Consider the following 17,835-nt stretch of genomic DNA (forward strand, 5'->3'; position numbering starts at 1 on the left):
TACTTGTTGGTTAGCAGTATATCAAGTCTAGAAATGTAGGATAGAGTTAATAGAGTTAAGCAAGTAAGAATTGAAAAAAAAAAAAAGGGACAGAGAAGCCATAATAATGGCAAACATTGTGGCAAATGAGCAAAATAAGCAAGTCCTCTGAGACTAGAGAGGTATGGTAGAGAGCAGGGAGAACCAAAGGTCTGAGGGAAATATTGCAGTCAGTCTTAGGTCTCGTATTTGCTTCAGAGGTCTAAAGCAGTAGAAACATCAGTTAAAAAAAAAAAAACCCACTTATTTTATTGGCTTTTTTGTTGGTAGAACCAACCATTATGTAGTATGATTTTGTTTGCCAGGGAATTTGATAAAAGGGGTTGGTGTGCAGCTAATTTTTGTATCTTCTTAGCATAATAGAGAAAATTGTTTTGAAATGAGTAAAATCTGAGCATTTGGTATCACAGTACAGAAGGATAAAATTGTATTTGTTACAGTTTGTTAGGTAAATTTCTCATTTGGGGATCAAACTGTAAGGTCTCAGGAGACATTTACACATAGTGGAGTACACAGTCCAAATTACGAGGTATTAAGACATAAAGACAAGGTATTGTGCCTATAGCTCTGTTGCCTGTATTATTTACTTGGTTGGGATCCATAGTAGATAACAGAAACTAGGAAAGTAGGAGGATTTTATTCATAATCAAAGTAAGCAAAATCCTGATGTGCAGGTAAGCAATAAAAAGCCAGGTTTACCAAATAGTCTTCATTTTAAATATCTCATCCTGCTATTCCTATAAGCACACTTGTATTTTTCAACTGTGTGTCATAATTTTTAGTTAAATACATTTAGTGGCCAGGAAAAGTTTAATATCCTTGATGTCCTTAAATTGGTACTTTTTTTCATAAAACACCAGTAACTTTCTGCCTTAATTGGTCCACTAGCAGGTGTAATCCTTCTTTGAGTTATTTTGGTGACTGACCATTTTATTTATGTTAGCCTGCCATGTATCCTAGGAAAATGTGGTCTTTGCATATTTTGCTTTTAAAGGTTCTTTAAAGGGTGTAGATGTGTGTAACTTAACCAGGTACTTTTAATGCATTTACTATTTTTTTTTTTTTAATATTCATTTATTTTGAGAGAGAGAGAGAACACATGCGGGCGGCGAGGGGAGGGGCAAAGGGAGAGGGAGAGAGAGAATCTTAAGCAGACTCCATGCTGAGCACAGAGCCTGACAATGGGGCTCGATCTCACGACCCTGAGAGATCAGGACCTGAGCTGAAAGCAAGAGTTGGATGCTTAAACGACTGTGTCATCCAGGTGCCATGTGCATTTACTATTTTTAATTTAGTTAATGAGCTAAAGTGCTAGAGCTTTTCCTGCACTGTGTTAATACAAGTTCTTCTCTGACAAAGTACTTGCTTATAAATCTGAACTATGCTTAAGTGAAAGTCAGTATTGTCTATTTAATGTTGATTATTGGATATTTTGTAAATACTTTCTAAGTGTTTTAAAAATTAGCTAAGATTCTTTTTTTTCTTCCCTAGTGGACTCCAGAAGGAAGACGGTTGGTCACCGGAGCTTCTAGTGGAGAGTTCACCTTGTGGAATGGACTCACCTTCAATTTTGAAACAATATTACAGGTAACAGTAATCGTCAGATGGTAGCATTCTTCTGTGGTACTGTAAAGAACTGGAGATACAGTTACTTTATTGGCATTTTAAACTTAAAATTGGACAAATAATTCTTGTGAGTTAATATAAGCTCCTGTAAAGCCTTCTGTCATATATTCTTTTACATAATGTTTACAAATGTTCTGTGTTTTCACAGGCTCATGATAGCCCAGTGAGGGCCATGACTTGGTCACATAATGACATGTGGATGTTGACAGCAGACCATGGAGGATATGTGAAATATTGGCAGTCGAACATGAACAACGTCAAGATGTTCCAGGCACATAAGGAGGCGATTAGAGAGGCCAGGTTTATACACAATATACCATTTTCTGTAGTCCCTATTGTCATGGTTAAATTATTCTCTAAGTGTATTCTGGGTGCAGAGATGCATGGGCTCTGTCAGATTCTGGGATACTTTCTGCACCCTATAAACACAATATTTTTCTTTGTTTTCACACACTCACCATTTCGCTGGCACTTTTCTGAAGTAGTGTTGTCCCGGTATCAGCCTTTGCAATATGTTAGAGATGTATTGTCTGCCGCATTTTGCACTGGTTTTCTCTCTTCATTTATGGTTAATAATGTGTATACGTTATTCCTTTTTATTACCTACTGTGTAAGACAAGAATCTTTCATTCCGAATAAAGAATTCAGTCTTTAATTATACAACTGAATAAAATCTAAAGCCTACAGAAAACACCTTCAGAGTTCACACAAAATACAAGAAAAAAAGGCTTAAGTGAAGACCTGGTTGGCTTGGTTATGCCACGACTTCAAAAGGAAAGTATAGTAGGACTAAAAACTCACAAGTAACTCTGGATGTGGCAAACATTAATGGAGTAATGAATGGGTTCTTCAAGCTTTGAAACTGTAAGCAAACCATTGTCAAGAGGACTTTAGGACTTTTTCTTCTGATTCACTGTTGAGAACATCAGTTATGCAAATGTATAATAAGTGGAGTTTAAAATATTTTCAGTGAGTTGTATATTTTTACATATCAATGAGATATGTATAGTAAAACCGGAAAAAAAAAATCTCGAAAGCAAGCCTGAAGAATTGCTGCAGCCTCAGAATAAAGCTAAGCAGCATTCTTTACCGGTGTACCGCCCATGTGTGGGAGGAGGTTGACATCTTTATAGAAAACATCATCCACTGCAGTCACTTGTTTCTACTTTCAGAATCTTAACAAAAATTGTTGGATAAACATGCTTCTGCAAAAACTGCTTTAGTGTCCTGCCCATACATTGAGTTTCACAGTTGGTTCTTTGTTAGTTATAGGACTCAAAAGTTCAAGAGAGTTCTTAGACATAGATGAGAAACTTGATGGTTTTTCATGCCAGGGAGGGAAAGATGGCAGAATCCTTTGCAGTAGATTATCTTTGGCTTCAAACACAGTCTGAATGTCTCTGTGTTCGTTTTCCCTAAAAGGTGCAACATTCATGGAATAGCTTGTCAGGGAGAAGGTGTGAGAATTTCCCACAGACCGTTCAAATAAATGAGAAACATCGTATGTAGGGGTGTTTAGCAACTAGTCTTTAAATAGCCTGTCCACAATTTTTTAGCTTATCGTTTCATGAAGCGTCTGAGGCAGAAACTGATGCTAATTTTTTGAGCGGTATTCCTATGTGATTTAAAAGAGTGTTGAAGGAATATTGCAAAAGTAAAATTCACTTAGTTTCTACACTTAAATCGGCTCCACATTTTCTATTGGTAAGACAGGAAATACTACTGTGGGGAGTGTGGGAAGCATTAGTACTAATACACCTGTAAAGTTCTCGGACTATTGTTGATTGAAAACTAAGAAGCAACTACTCTGTTGAATTCTTCTTTTGATGAGATGCGTTTGTTAGCTGACAACATTCTCTTTAAGGGCTTCTTCACTGTTGGAATACTTCCCACTCCTGTTTATAACGCAGCACAGTGTTTTTATTTTTCCCTGTCTGAGAAGCACAGATAATCTGTTAAATGCTGACTTCTTTCCCCTGCTGTGTGTCTTCATGTAACAGTTTCTCACCCACGGATAATAAATTTGCTACATGCTCTGATGACGGCACTGTTAGAATCTGGGACTTTCTTCGTTGCCATGAGGAAAGAATTCTCCGAGGTACGTGTACTAACAGTACTGATTGGAATATTTAAATAGGGAAGGCATTTGTGGTTAAATCATCACAATACCACAATACCAGCTTACATCTCCATTCAGTTTATTTACATATACACCGTCTCAGTCAGGCTCTTTAAAGAAACCTGAACACTCTCTCTGGTTCACAGTCATTTTGTAGATTTTTACTACTAGTAATATCTTTGAATTCTTTGAGTTGAGTTGTAAATTACATACAAGTGTTCCTCTTCTGTCATCCCGCCACCCCTGCAAATTACTTGCTTATCTGTATTCATCTGTTAGGGCTATATTCCTTTTCCTGTCTTATAGCCAGCATAGCTTTCTCCAACATAATGGCACTATAATTCTATTTAGATGCATTCTCCTGGCAGTTCTTTTAAAATATGATTAACTGTGGTATCAATAGCTACACTTTTCATTATTGCTATTTCTGAGAGCAGGTGTTGTGTTTTTGTTTTTGTTTTTTTTTTAAACAGTATACCACATTTGCGTACTACATGGCCCACTTGTTACTAAATTTTTTCTTGTTTAATTTTATTGATTTCTTAATTATAAACTAATGTCTATGAATTACTCCCTCCTACAAAAGAAATCCATATTTTTACTTGGATTAACTTAGTTTTAGACTTCATTAAGTGGGGCTGTTGAAATACAGTTTATCTCTACCATTTTTGCGAATTCAGTGGGTGCTAGAGTTAGGGAATTAAATGTTTATATATGTAATACAAATATTGAAACAAACATTTGATTAATAAAAACATTTAATCTCATTAGTTCATTGTTAACTAGGAAGGTAGTGTTTTTCAGGTGCTTAATTTGAACTTGTACTAATTTAACAAAGAATGCATTCCACTCCATACTCTTGATTCCAGTATCCTGTAAAAGTAACATCTTCCTCTGACATATAAATGCTGGGTAGGCACATGGGTGCCGCAGTCACTGGGTGTCAAGAAATTACTATTTAGAGATTTTCCTTTCTGTTCAAGAGTCTTGGTTGAATTTTTACAACATTCCAGAGCTTAATTTATAGCCTATAGTGTTGATGCTTTCTAGATAAGAAAATAAATGCCCTTGATATTTAACCCATATTTCAAGCCAGTTTTTTTCTTTTAAATCATGTTTGTTTACATGTTTCTGGCTTTGCACATTTTGTGTGAGTTCATCCACAGTGCTGTATGGTGATAGGATATAGTACCTATCATTGAAGGAGTATACTCACTGTGAATGTTATAATATTGTACAACTTCAGAACTAGATGGAGTCTTTGGAATCATTTAGCTGGAGTTATTTTATGGATGAGCATCATGACCCAGCAGGCTTAAGTGACATGTTCAAGGTAAAATAAGTTCAGATCCAGGACTAGAATCTAGCTTAACGCTACACTAATGTTGCAGCTTTTCTCACTCTTAATGGAAGTCTTAGCTGTTAAACAGAAGTAAGACAGATAACTTTTTTCTAGGCTTTTAAAATCCTAATATAGAGGAAACAATAATTGTTACCAAAGCAATTCTAAAGTATCAATACAATTATTTTTACAGTGGACTAGGGAGGACTATAATAACTATGAAGTCTTATATAAAACTACTAGCATCTTGGATTCAATAAAAGAAAACCTGCTATGTGGCAACATTTTTCACTTCAGTGTTCAATGAAATGTTACTCAATTTTGGTAATGAAACTGTTTCTAAATAGTACTTAACTTTTCCTCTGAAACTTAGAGTGTATGTGTGAGATACTCTAGCAGTTAAATACTTTCAGATTTGAGTTGAGGCAAATTTGCATAAGATTAAATGGATGCTGAATTATTATTTGTTCTTCCTATGGCTTAAAAAATACACCAGCATCCTGCCTATATTATTTGAGCATTGAATTTTATTTTTTATGTGAGGGCTCTTTTTATTTTAATTTTTGCTATGGAAATTTCAAGCATGTACAAAAGTATAATGAATCTCCATGTACTTTTAGGATGTATGTTCTAGCTTAGCTTACTCATGATTTTTGCTCCCTTTTAAAAACATTTTTCTTATTACCTCAATGAGTATATGGGACCAATATGAATATATTAAACCAAGTTAGTTATACCACCCAAATAGTAGTTCTAATAACAGGTCTGGTATAGTAGATGAGTTATTAGATTCCAATTATCCATTTTCTGTCATTCCTCATTTTTCTAAATTCTCTGAATTTTAGTGATGATTATAAAACAGTGAAACCAGTTACAATTTTCCTGTCCTTCACTTGTGAATTCCAGTTGTCTCAAGGCTGATCTGAAATTCTTCACATAAAATTTCAAGTGAATTTAATTTAGCTTTATACATAGAAAATTGGGTCACAAAGTCAAACAAATAGGGATAGGACCTTCCAATATCTAAAATGTCAGTTGGTCTCTACAAAGGGATGATGTTCAAGTAGCCTACACAGACTCTGAACCATTGGGCAGGTAAGCATAGTCCTGCACAATGTTAGTGTTGTACATTAGACCAAAACTTGGGTTTAGGTATTTTTAAAAAGATTTTTATTTATTTATTTGACAGAGAGAGAGAGGGAGAACAAGCAGGGGGAGCAGCAGAGGGACAGGGAGAAGCAGGCTACCCCCTGAGCAAGGAGCCCGACCGGGGCTTGATCCCAGCAGCCTGGGATCACGACCTGAGCTGAAGGCAGACCCTTAACTGACTGAGCTGCCCAAGCGCCCCGGGCGTCTTGGGTTTAATAAGAACATTTTAAATGAAGGGGATGTTTATGATCATGTAGTTCAACTCTTTATCAAATACTTACCTTTTCTATATCATTCCTAAAACCCAGTCTTCTCATAAACATTTTTAGTGTTACAGTATTCATTACCTCAAGTGATTATTTTTTGCAATTTTAGGTAACTTAATTTTCAGAAAGTTCTTTCATTATATCAGAAATCTGCTTCTGTATGACTTGTCCTACCTCGGGAACACAAAAAATTAAGTTTATACTTTCTTCATGGCAGCCCTTTAAATATTTGATGATAGCTATCATGTCTTCTTTTTTTAGTATGTTAGTATACTGAAGCAAGCACTCTATCATGTCTTCTTAATGTAGACCATCAGCTATAAGCATACAGGATCCCTGTGCATGGTGGAAGCCATCATTACCATACTGTTGACTGCAGAATTTATAGTTGCTTTTTAGTGTCCTTTCTGAGATTGTTCTCATGCTTTTTGGAAAAGGAAGAAGTTACACAAGAGAAAGTAATCAGTATTTTTTAAGGTTCAAATGAGCACAGATCTGTTGTTAGGAGATTTGCTATTCAAAAGATCATGATTGGTCCATAGGTATGAAATTGAACATACTGAAAAATTGAGAGGTATCGTGTACCATTCATTAGTAAAACATATGCAAGTCAGCATGATTTATACACAATTATCCTTTTCCATTATTACTTAGAGCACTTAATTTGTGGGCTGGGATTAAAAGAACATTTAAGCACCAGAAGTACATGAATCTAAATGAGCCTTTAGTTTACTGATATTTATGCATTTGACTCCCATTGAAATAGAGCCATTAAAATCCATTTAATTAATGACCATATGCTATATGTATGCTACCACTGGTAGAAGAATCTTTTCCCAAGGTATGACACTGCCCCTCGTGCTTCTTAAATTTTAGTGGGATATTTTCACACACTTAAGATGGTGGAGAATATGAGAAGAGTCTTGATAGTGTTAGAAAGGTAGTTTTATCTGTATAGAGTTAGAAGCAGATCACTTAAGACTAGCTAAAATGTACACAAGAAAGGTTGAAAACGCAGAATCAATAAGAAAACTGAAGTAAACTTCAGTGAGAAGCATAATACTCTTCAAAAGAACCCAGTTTACAAAGTTTCAGCATGCTTTCATTTTGTTTACCTTCTTGGTTTTAATAATAGCTGATACATTACACTTACTATATATCGGGCATGTTCTAAGAACTTTATTTTTTTTTTTTTTAAGATTTTATTTATTTATTTGACAGAGACAAGACAAGAGAAGGAACACAAGCAGGGGGAGTGGGAGAGGGATCATGACCTGAGCCGAAGGCAGACGCTTAACGAGGCGCCTTCTCCCCCCGCCCCCCCTTTTTAAGAGAGAGTGTAAGCTAAGGTGGGAGGGTGAAGGGAGGGGCAGAGGGAGAAGGAAAGAGAGAATCTTAAGCAAGCTCCATGCTCAGCATGGAGCCCAGCATGGAGCCCAGCATGGGACTTGATCTCACAACCCTGAGATCATGACCTGAGCCAAAATCAAGAGTCGGATGCTTAACCGGCTGAGCCACCCAGGCGGCCCTGTTGTGATAACTTCATTTAATCTTCCTGGTAACCCTATGAGCTAAATACTGTTTGTTCCACATTTTACAAATGGGTAACCAAGGTACGATAAAGTTAAGTAAACCTTCTTAAGGTCAGGTAGCTTGTAAGAGGTGGGGGTAGGATTTGAACCCAGGTTTTTAGGGCCAGAGTTCACACTCAACCACTATGTTAAACTGCCTCTTTTCTGTTTTAAAAGTAATATCAACATGGATGTAATGATGTCTTCCTGAGCTGTGATGACAGAATTACAGAGTTTTTCGGGGAGAGGAGAAGGGTGTAGGTAGAGGGAACTAATTGAGGTACTCAAGTTCATTTTACCATTTGTCTTTAAAACTGTCCATGTAGGTGGGACACCTGGGTGGCTCAGTTGGTTAAGCGTGTGACTCTTGATTTTGGCTCAGGTCATGATCCCAGGGTCCTGGGATCGAGTCCTGCATCAGGGTCCTTGTTCACTGGGGAGCCTGCTTCTCCCTCTGTCTGCCACTCTGCCTGCTTGTGCTCTCTCTCTTTCTTTCTGATAAATAAATAGATAAATCTTAAAAAAACCCAACACTGTCCATGTAGATTATGGGATTTTATTTTATTTTTTTAAAGATTTTATTTATTTATTTGACAGAGAAAGACACAGTGAGAGAGGGAACACAAGCAGGGGGAGTGGGAGAGGGAGAAGCAGGCTTCCAGCTGAGCAGGGAGCCCGATGCGGGGCTCAATCCCAGGACCTGGGCCTCAATCATGACCTGGGCCGAAGGCAGACGCTTAATGACTGAGCCACCCAGGCGCCCCTAGATTATGGGATTTTAATGTAGGATATATTTAACAACACAAAAATTAAACTACAATGAATGGTTCAAACTAAATGAGTTATAAGATACTAGTTTATGTAAATAGAACATGGACATAAGGGTTATACTGAGACTTATTCAGGAGGTAATATCTGTTTTCAGATACAGCACTCATGGAGAGGAAATGAACTGCTGAGTACGCACAACTTAATATTATTAGTACTTTTGCTAAGCCTCTCTGTATCCCTTCCTTATTGCATTGACTGTGGTCTTTAATAAATGAGATCAACCCCTCTGCAAAGATCTTTTGGTTTAGCAGTGTGTTTTTAACTGTGTGAAGACATGTTTATGAAGTCTGAGTGTGCCAAAAATCTTTGATGCTTTTTACTGGAAATAATTTTACTTATTGAAGTAGAATTGGCAAGCCACATAGTTTATGATTAACAGACCTACTTTACTTATGCAGTGTTTACAAAACATCCCACAAGATCCTGTCCTCCCCAAGAAAAAAACAGAAACACCCAGCTTCCTTTAAAATAGCCTATATTAGAGTAACTTCTTCCACCAACATAGCATATATTAATATTAAAAGCTCTTCAGGCGCTTCTTACTTAATCATCCAAACAGCTATGTAAACCCATTTTACACATGGATGCTGATTTTCTGTCTGTGTTACCTTATTTTGAGGAAGAGTTTATTTTTAGGCTCTTTTCCCTCTGCTTTCCTGAAGAGACTGGATTATGGTAGGTTCTCCCACGTAAAGAATCATCTGAGTATATTATGAGAAGAAAAAAGACTTAATAAGTCTTAATAAGACTCTGAAGCACATTATTTGAAGAAATTAGTGTAGTAGGGTTCTGAAGTATTCATTTTATATGGTACATTCACATTTTTGCAGGAATTGTTTTAGATTTTTATATTGGGCTTTGTTCTTTCTAAATGTTGCACATAATATGGCAAAAACTTGTTGAAAATAGATTTGTGGCTTTCTTGGGATGTCACATCTGCACACTGTTGCTGTCATAGTGTTTTTTGAGTCAAGAGCAATTCCCAGACCCTCTTGTATATAAAGATTCTGGTTTTTTGACAGTGATGAAATCACTGTGATTAATAATTCAGGCAGTTGATTTTCAGAAAGAGTCTGCGTCTTTGCATTAATTATAATTATCTGCTTCAGTTTATTTTGAGTGAGGCCGAAATTTCCATTTGCTGATGAATTAGTTACCTGGTTATATTTTAGAACTTCCAGCTAACTAGGTCTTTAGTAGTTTGTCTTGTCTTTTTCTTTTCTTCTCTTTTCCTTCTTTCTTTCTTTCTTTCTTTCTTTTCTTTCTTTTTCTTTCTTTCTTTCTTTCTCTCTTTCTCCCCCCCCCTTCCTTTTTTTTTTTTTTTTAATATTTTATTTATTTGACAGAGCACAAGCAGGGGGAGCTGCAGGGGAAGGGGGAGAAGCAGGCTCCCGGCTGAGTAGGGAGCCCAGTGTGGGGCTCGATCCCAGGACCCTGGGATCACGACCTGAGCCGAAGGCAGTTGCTTAACTGACTGAACCACCCGGGCACCCCTCTTTGGTAGTTTTTAAAGTTAAAATTCAGAGCTTTGGAAAGAGTGATAAAATTAGATAAATATGTAATATGCTTTTGGCTTTTTCATTTTTAGTAGGTAGATCCTTATATGATTAAAGTATGGTATCATCAAAAATAGTTACTTGTCAATGAGGGCAGTTAAGTACCAAAACAAATAACTTTTTTTTTTTAAGTCAGTTTTTCCCTTTACTTTACTGATATACTAGAAAACCATCTTAAAGTTTTATTTAAGGGGTGTCTGGGTGGCTCAGTCAGTTGGATGTCTGCCTTTGGCTCAGGTCATGGTCTCGGGGTCCTGGGATCGAGCCCCATGTCAGGCTCCCCACTTGGTGGGGAACCTGCTTCTCACTCTCCCATCTGCCTGCTTCTCCCTCTACTTGTGCGCTCTGTCAAATAAATAAAATCTTTAAAAAAAAAAAAAAAAGTTTGATTTAAGTCCTATCTCAGGAATTTGTAAGAAGGACCTACAGTGCTGAGCTCTTTAGTTATAGAGACCAGAATAAGAATTTCTATTTAAAAAAAGAAATGGGGGCACCGGGGTGGCTTGGTCGGTTAAGCATCTGCCTTTGGCTCAGGTCATGATCCCGGGGTCCTGGGATCGAGCCCCACATCGGGCTCCCTGCTTGGCGGGGAGTCTGCTTCTCCCTCTCCCTCTGTCTGCCACTCCCCCTGCTTGTGCGAGCTTACGTGCGTGAGCGTGCTGTCTCTCTCTGTCAAATAAAATCTTAAAAAAAAAAAAGTAATTTTTAGGTGATTTATCCCTTTTTTCATTTGTCCTTTTTTATGGATTGTTTCATAAACTAGTCTTAATTTCTCCAAAATGCACTAATCAGTTTCTCAAAGCCAATCTGCTGAAGGCTCTTTCTGTTTTTTTCCCTTTGAAGGTATTTTAATATCATTCTCTTTGAGAGAACATTACCCTTATTAGCATGGTTTTAGAATATCACGTTACTTGGATTATTAGCCCATTGAATTGTATATGCTTTAACTTGCTGATATTTTTAAATATTGTATTGGTCCCTAGGGAACATCAGGAATGTACAGCCACCACAGGGGGCCTGTGGTGCCTTTGAATAGGGGCAGGTAGAGTTTCTCCTGCTCAGAACCATCCATCTGAAAAGGGAATGCCTTCTGTAATCTTTCTGACAGCTGGCAAGCTAAACCTCCCAATTTGAGCCAAGGAAAGCTTAAGAGCTCATTAACAGCTCTTTCTCTTTTCTTTCTGTAGGAAAAAATTTCCATAATTAAATCCAAATATGATGTCTTAATATCTTCCCCACACCCTATATTCTAGATCTGTATACAATAAATCGAACCCTACTGTCATACATAATCCTTTAAATATTTGAAAATGACAGAATTTCTCTTAAGTCTCTCTTACCCAAGTTGAATACTACATTTCCCTTTACTCTTTCTCATGACTTCTGGATCCTTCCCCATTCTGAGCATCTCTCGTCAAGAATTAAGATTCACCATTCAGAATATCCATTCTTACTAAATGGCAGAGGGCACGACACCACACGAATTCACACTAATCATCAAAAACCTACATTTGTTTTTATATAAACTCATAAACCATTCTAGTAGACTATAGAATTGAGGTTGAAAACCTAAATACTGGACTTTACATTTATCTCTATTTAAAATTTTACGTATTAAATTTCTACTCATTAAATTTAACATCACAATATCTTCTTGAATCCTAACCTCTAGAGAACTCCCGGTTTTGGATCACCTGTAAATTTGCAAAGCAGACCATCTACATTAATAAAAAAATGTTAAATAGGGCAGAGGCCAAGCAAAGAACCTTGCAGCCCTCTGCAGACTTGCCTCACTGGTAACAAACATCCAATGGAAACTTAGGTTGGAAATGTTCTCTCCATCATGTAGTTAAAAAGCCACGATCCTCTGCCATGATCTTAAGACTAGTTCAAAAGTTTGCCTGTGGTTTGGCTATAATTTCCTTGACCACCCCTCCAGTAATTCTTTACAAAAAAAAAAGTTGTTTTAGCATGACTTACTCCAAATCACTGATTTTCAGTGGAGGCAATAATACCCTATAACGAGCATTTTGTAAAGAGTTTTCTCTCAGAGTGTGCACTGGTGCCTTTTTAAAAAAGCTTTATGCATAGTGGTCATTATTAGTGAAGATATAGAATGTTTACAGCACTCTAAAGATTCCTTTGTACCTTTTCCCCACCCAAGCTTTTTATTAGGTAATGTAGACATTCAAAGATATTTTCATTAATTTCCCTTTTCTCTACTGTTTTTCAAATTTTCTTTTTTGTCTTTTTGTGGTTTCTTTCATCTCCCTTTCCCTTACGTACAGCTGTCTTAATTTCCTCGACCTGCCTCTGTGTTTTTTTTTAATTAAACATTAGGTTTTTATAATTTAAAAAATTTATTTATTTATTTAAGGAAACTCTCCTCCCAATTTGGGGCTGTACCTCATGACCCCAAGATCAAGAGTCACATGCTCTATCAACTAAGCAAGCCAGGTGCCCTGCCTCTCTGTTCTTTTGAAAACAATGTTTTATTATTTTTTCAGATTAACTTCATTTACAGGTTTCCTGCTACTGAAAGCAATACAACAAAAGTTAGTATATAAAGAGATAGTGTTGTGTATTATTACAATCACAGGCTCTGGAACCTGGATGTTAAGTCACAATTTAGCCTTTAGCAGCCATGGGATATTGGGGCAAGTCACATTACTGTGTCTGTGTTTTCATCTGTATAATGGGGATTAGTAATAGTACTGACCTTTCTGAGTAGTTGTGAGAATTAAATAGGTTAATTCATGAGAAGCATTTACTGCCATAAACAGTATTCAATTAATTTTGAGCTATTACCTCATTTCCAAAGCTAATTTCAGAGCCTGCTTCCATCTCTCTGCCCATTTAAGGATAAAAGTGATTACTTCAGAAGGGTATTTTACTTTTCTCCTCTAAATGTTTTTCAGCCATTATCATTAGTTAGTGCAGTTGTACAGGTTTCTATTTTCAGGTAGTCCATAAATATGACCACTTGTTTGAACAAGTGGTCATGATTTTTTATGTTTTCAGGTGTAAAAAAATTCAACACTTAGAATTGGCTTTTTTTAATTATTTTTAATTTTATTTATTTTTTATTTTTTAAAGATTTTTTTAATTTATTTGACAGAGAGAGAGACAGCAAGAGAGGGAACACAAGCAAGGGGAGTGGGAGAGGGCGAAGCAGGCTTCCCGCAGAGCAGGGAGCCCGATGCGGGGCTCGATCCCAGGACCCTGGGATCATGACCTGAGCCGAAGGCAGATGCTTAACGACTTGAGCCACCCATGCGCCCCTTAGAATTGGCTTTTTTAAAAAAGATCTCATATGGAAGCACTTAAAGATTCTATTTGAATTGTTAGATGAATCAAATATTTAATGATTACTGTGGACAATAAAAATTCTCAAGACATGGCCTTGTCCCTTAAGCAGCATTTCCAACATTTCCCTAGTTCTTTCATTGCTTCAAATATGGTTTGTGAATTGGGCAAGCACCATGGTGAAGGGAATGCTGAATACACTGTAAATCAAGTCTTCACAGATCATACTGCTGCAGACTGTGGTCATTGGTGTCTAGACTGTTTCATTGGGACAGCATTTATTTTTCTCTGGGGGAAGAAAAGGTTTTTTTCCTATTGACCAAATCTTATCACAGTAATTAATTTCTAAATCCATTTAGTAGTAAAGTTGGATGAGCTAGTGATAACTCTGGTAGAATATCATTTCTGTTTGTCATCCTCGATGAGTAAGGGATTGGTGGTAAGTTAGGAGACATGGGGAAACTGTAATTCTATGTATTTTCTGTCCTAGTGGATGAGACTTAAATACAGAAGTCTAATGTCATCTGTTTGGGCCTCCTGATCCACCCCCTCTGCCCCATCTCATCAAACTTCCCAGCTGACAGCATACTAGCTGGGGTGTAAATTGTTCTGCCCAGAAGTCTTTGGTGGAGTTTATTGGAGGGTGTGAGCTAAATCCTCACCTAGGATGTAGCAGATACTGGCCCAACTGATAAAGTGATTCTGAGAGCAAATAGGATGATATTAAAGGAGACATTAGGAATGAAGGAGCGCTGTAAGTTTAGTGATACCTGAACTTAAATTCTGCTTTTTTGAGATCATATAGTACAGTGCCCAGTTTTAATGTTCTCTCTGTAGGCCTGAATGTTAAATACTGTAGAAGTTGGGTGTTATTAATATTTTATATGTTTTTGGAATGGTGAAATCATTTTCTAGAAATTTATGGAAACTAGTTCCATTTATATTTTTTAAAAGTGTATTATCTGATTTTTGAGAATATTTTTAATTTTATAGATTTAATGTTTTAACATGTACAAATGTAAATTATTACCAAGGGTCTTCCGGGTAAAAATAAAATGTTTATTAAAACAAAAATTCTTCAAGAGAATTTGCTAGGCATTTTTAATTTGGTTTATTCTAGCAGAGAAATTATTATCATTATTATTTTTAAAGATTTTATTTATTCATTTGAGACACAGATAGAGAGAGCATGAGCAGGGGGAGAGGCAGAGGGAGAGGGAGAAGCAGGCTCCCTGCTGAGCCAGGAGCTAGATGTGGGGCTCAATCCCAGGACCCTGGGATCATGACCTGAGCCAAAGGCAGATGCTTAACCATCTGAGCCACTCAGGCACCCCTAGCAGAGAAATTATTAAATCAGTTTTATAAAGTACTTTCAGTCTTTGAATGAACTGTTTTAAATTTAGTGTTGTTGTTTTTTTTTAATATTGTGGACTTCTTTTGAAGATTTTATTTATTTATTCGAGATCGCGAGCACGCGATGGGGGGCAGGAACAGAGGGGGAAGGAGAGGGACAAGCAGACTTTGTGTGGAACGTGGAGCCCAGTGCGGGGCTTGATCCCAGGATCCTGAGATCCTGACCTGAGCCAAAACCACCAAGAGTCGTCAGTTGCCTAACCAACTGAGTGACTCAGGCGCCCTATGGACTTTTTTTTTTTTTTAAATAAAAGATATCGGGCTTGTGAGTTGGGGGGTGGGGGAGAGGCAGAAGGAGAGAAAGAATCTTAAGCAGGCTCCACACCCAGTGCAGAGCCCCTCCATCTCATGACCCTGAGATCATGACCTGAAACTGAAATCAAGTCAGATGCTTAACCGACTGAGCGCCCCCCCAGGTGCCCCTGGATTTTTTTTTTTTTTTAAACTTTTGTTTATGAGAGCGAGAGCATGACCTGGGGGTGGCAGGGAGAGGGAGAAGCAGAGACTCCCTACTGAGCAGGGAGCCTGACTTGGGGCTCGATCCCAGGACCCCGGGATCATGACCTGAGGTGAAGGCAGACTCTCAGCCTACTGAACCATCCAGGTGCCCCACCCCTGGACCTTTGTTTAAGGGATGAAAAAGCAACTGCTGTCCTCCCATAGTGAGGAAGTAAGATGATGACACAGTTCTGATTTAGGAACTAGATATTAGATATTAAGGCTTATGAGATGGAAGGTATTTGAAAGAGGAAAGTTTCAGTCCTGGAGGAGGCACACCATGGACTGTGATCGTCATAAAGGATAAAACTTGGCACTGTTAGGTTTACACTGTAAAGAGAGGGTAGTCAACATTTTGGTGTTTTTTATTATTGTTGTAGAATCACATTTGAATTAAATGTGCTAAAATTTACTGGGCCATAAAGCTCCTCTTCTAAAAAATAATTGTAGAAGAGATTTACAGAGGAGGTTGGAGTTAATAGAAAGGTCATCCTTCTTAATTGGATTACTTCTAATACCCAAATACAAATAAAGGTGAAAGGAATATACCTACTATAAAATGTAACTTAGAATATTTAGTCCATTGTTCTCTGAAAGATCAAATACCTCTTTAACCACATGGATTCAAGGAGACCACAAACTTCCTTTTCCTACTGTAAGTTACACAGGTATTACTTGGTATAATACGTATTATCTTTGAATAGGCTTTTACATAATTTTTTTAAAAACTGGTTCTCATTATTATATTGAAGTCATAGTTTTGAACTGCATGATGGCATGCCAAGATGAGTTTAAATCATTGCTCCTTCTACTTGTTGAGTAACAAGGTTTTCATGATCCATAAAAATTAAGTGGTAATCCCTATCTAACAGATCAGGTTGTAATATATATAACACTTTAAGTGCTACACAGATAGAGGGCAGTGGTGATGAAAATATTTTCTCTCTCAAGCAGAACTCCCACACAGTGCAGGTTCTAAGAAATTAAGTACCTTTGAAGACAGTGACTTTTATGTGACGCTCCAAACTTACATCTTCCAGATCCAGGAAGGACACAATAGGTACTTGGGGAAGTGGCATATATACCCCATGTCCCCACCCCCAGCCATGAAAATCTTTCAGTTTTATCGGAAAGGTAGGTAATAGGTGCTTTATTTTCATAGGTTTTTGAAAAGCTGATTATACAGTTGACAGTTAAAAAGGTGTTTTCTGTCTCATCTTTAGGGATGGGTTTTAAAAAAATTATTATTCCCCTCAAGTTCTTCAAGACTTCTAATTTTTAACTCCTTTGTTAAACATAGAGTTATGAATAGCTTAGCTTTAAAATACTGGTTTTGGGTTTTTTTTTTTACAAAATGCTCATACTGGTGTCTATAGTAGATTTATTTTGTGTTGTAAAAACTTGTTTGTTCTAAGTTGGCATTCTTGGTTTTTATACCTCTGATGTGATTCATACTTAAAAATAACGTCAGCTGCAAAGTGGGAGATTTTGCATCTTAAAAAAGTCTTCAGTGAAAGAATATATACTAAAATCTTGCTTTCTTCTCACAGCTAGCCTGTTATCCAGATTTTTCAATAATTATGGTGAACACTATTTAAAGAAAAAGTTACCCTCTTCCACCTTTTCCTTATAGCTTTGTCTTTATTGGGTATTTTCCTGGAGTCCTTGTTTTAAAATACTTCTGCATCTGGGTATAGCCCATATACTTGAGCATGCTTCCCATTGAAATGACTCTTGGTGAACTCCTGCTCATTCTCCTAATTAACATTGCTTAGATGGGCTTTTCCTGTATGCCTTAACAATTGTCAATGTGATTGTCATTAATGCTTTTTATTTTATCTGAACTTCTCAACACATTTTAGCATGGTCTTGACATTAAAAGCAAAATGGAAGAAGTCTTGTACCAAAGTTATCCAAAGCTGCCCTCTCTGAATTGTGAGATGTGTATTAGTAAGCCATATTTTAGAGTCATTTTGTAACCCTAGAGCGTGTAGTCTATTTTCATTCCACCATTAGTATTTACAAATGTCAGTACCTTTCATTCAGAGACCACCAGGAACACACTTGTAATTGAACCAATTGGACTTATCACTCTCTGCAGCGAAGAATACAGACCATG

At 37.1% G+C, this 17,835-nt stretch overlaps 1 protein-coding gene across 7 annotated transcripts in view; it reads left to right on the forward strand.

Annotated features, from left to right (window-relative positions):
* Positions 1 to 17,835, forward strand: part of WDR33 (WD repeat domain 33) — a 110,999-nt gene that overhangs the window by 49,360 nt on the left and 43,804 nt on the right. For 3 of the 7 annotated variants that reach the window (XM_078070641.1, XM_078070638.1, XM_078070639.1), the window contains exons 5-8: positions 1,531 to 1,626; positions 1,814 to 1,965; positions 3,666 to 3,763; positions 16,671 to 16,850. In XM_078070641.1, coding sequence (XP_077926767.1) covers positions 1,531 to 1,626; positions 1,814 to 1,965; positions 3,666 to 3,763; positions 16,671 to 16,850 — 526 coding nt within the window. Of the gene's footprint in view, positions 1 to 1,530; positions 1,627 to 1,813; positions 1,966 to 3,665; positions 3,764 to 9,037; positions 9,177 to 16,670; positions 16,851 to 17,835 lie in introns of those variants that run through there. The other 4 variants (XM_078070640.1, XM_078070643.1, XM_078070642.1 and 1 more) reach the window with 2 other exon arrangements.

The sequence above is a fragment of the Halichoerus grypus genome, chromosome 4, assembly GCF_964656455.1.
Source record: "Halichoerus grypus chromosome 4, mHalGry1.hap1.1, whole genome shotgun sequence".
NCBI lineage: Eukaryota > Metazoa > Chordata > Mammalia > Carnivora > Phocidae > Halichoerus > Halichoerus grypus.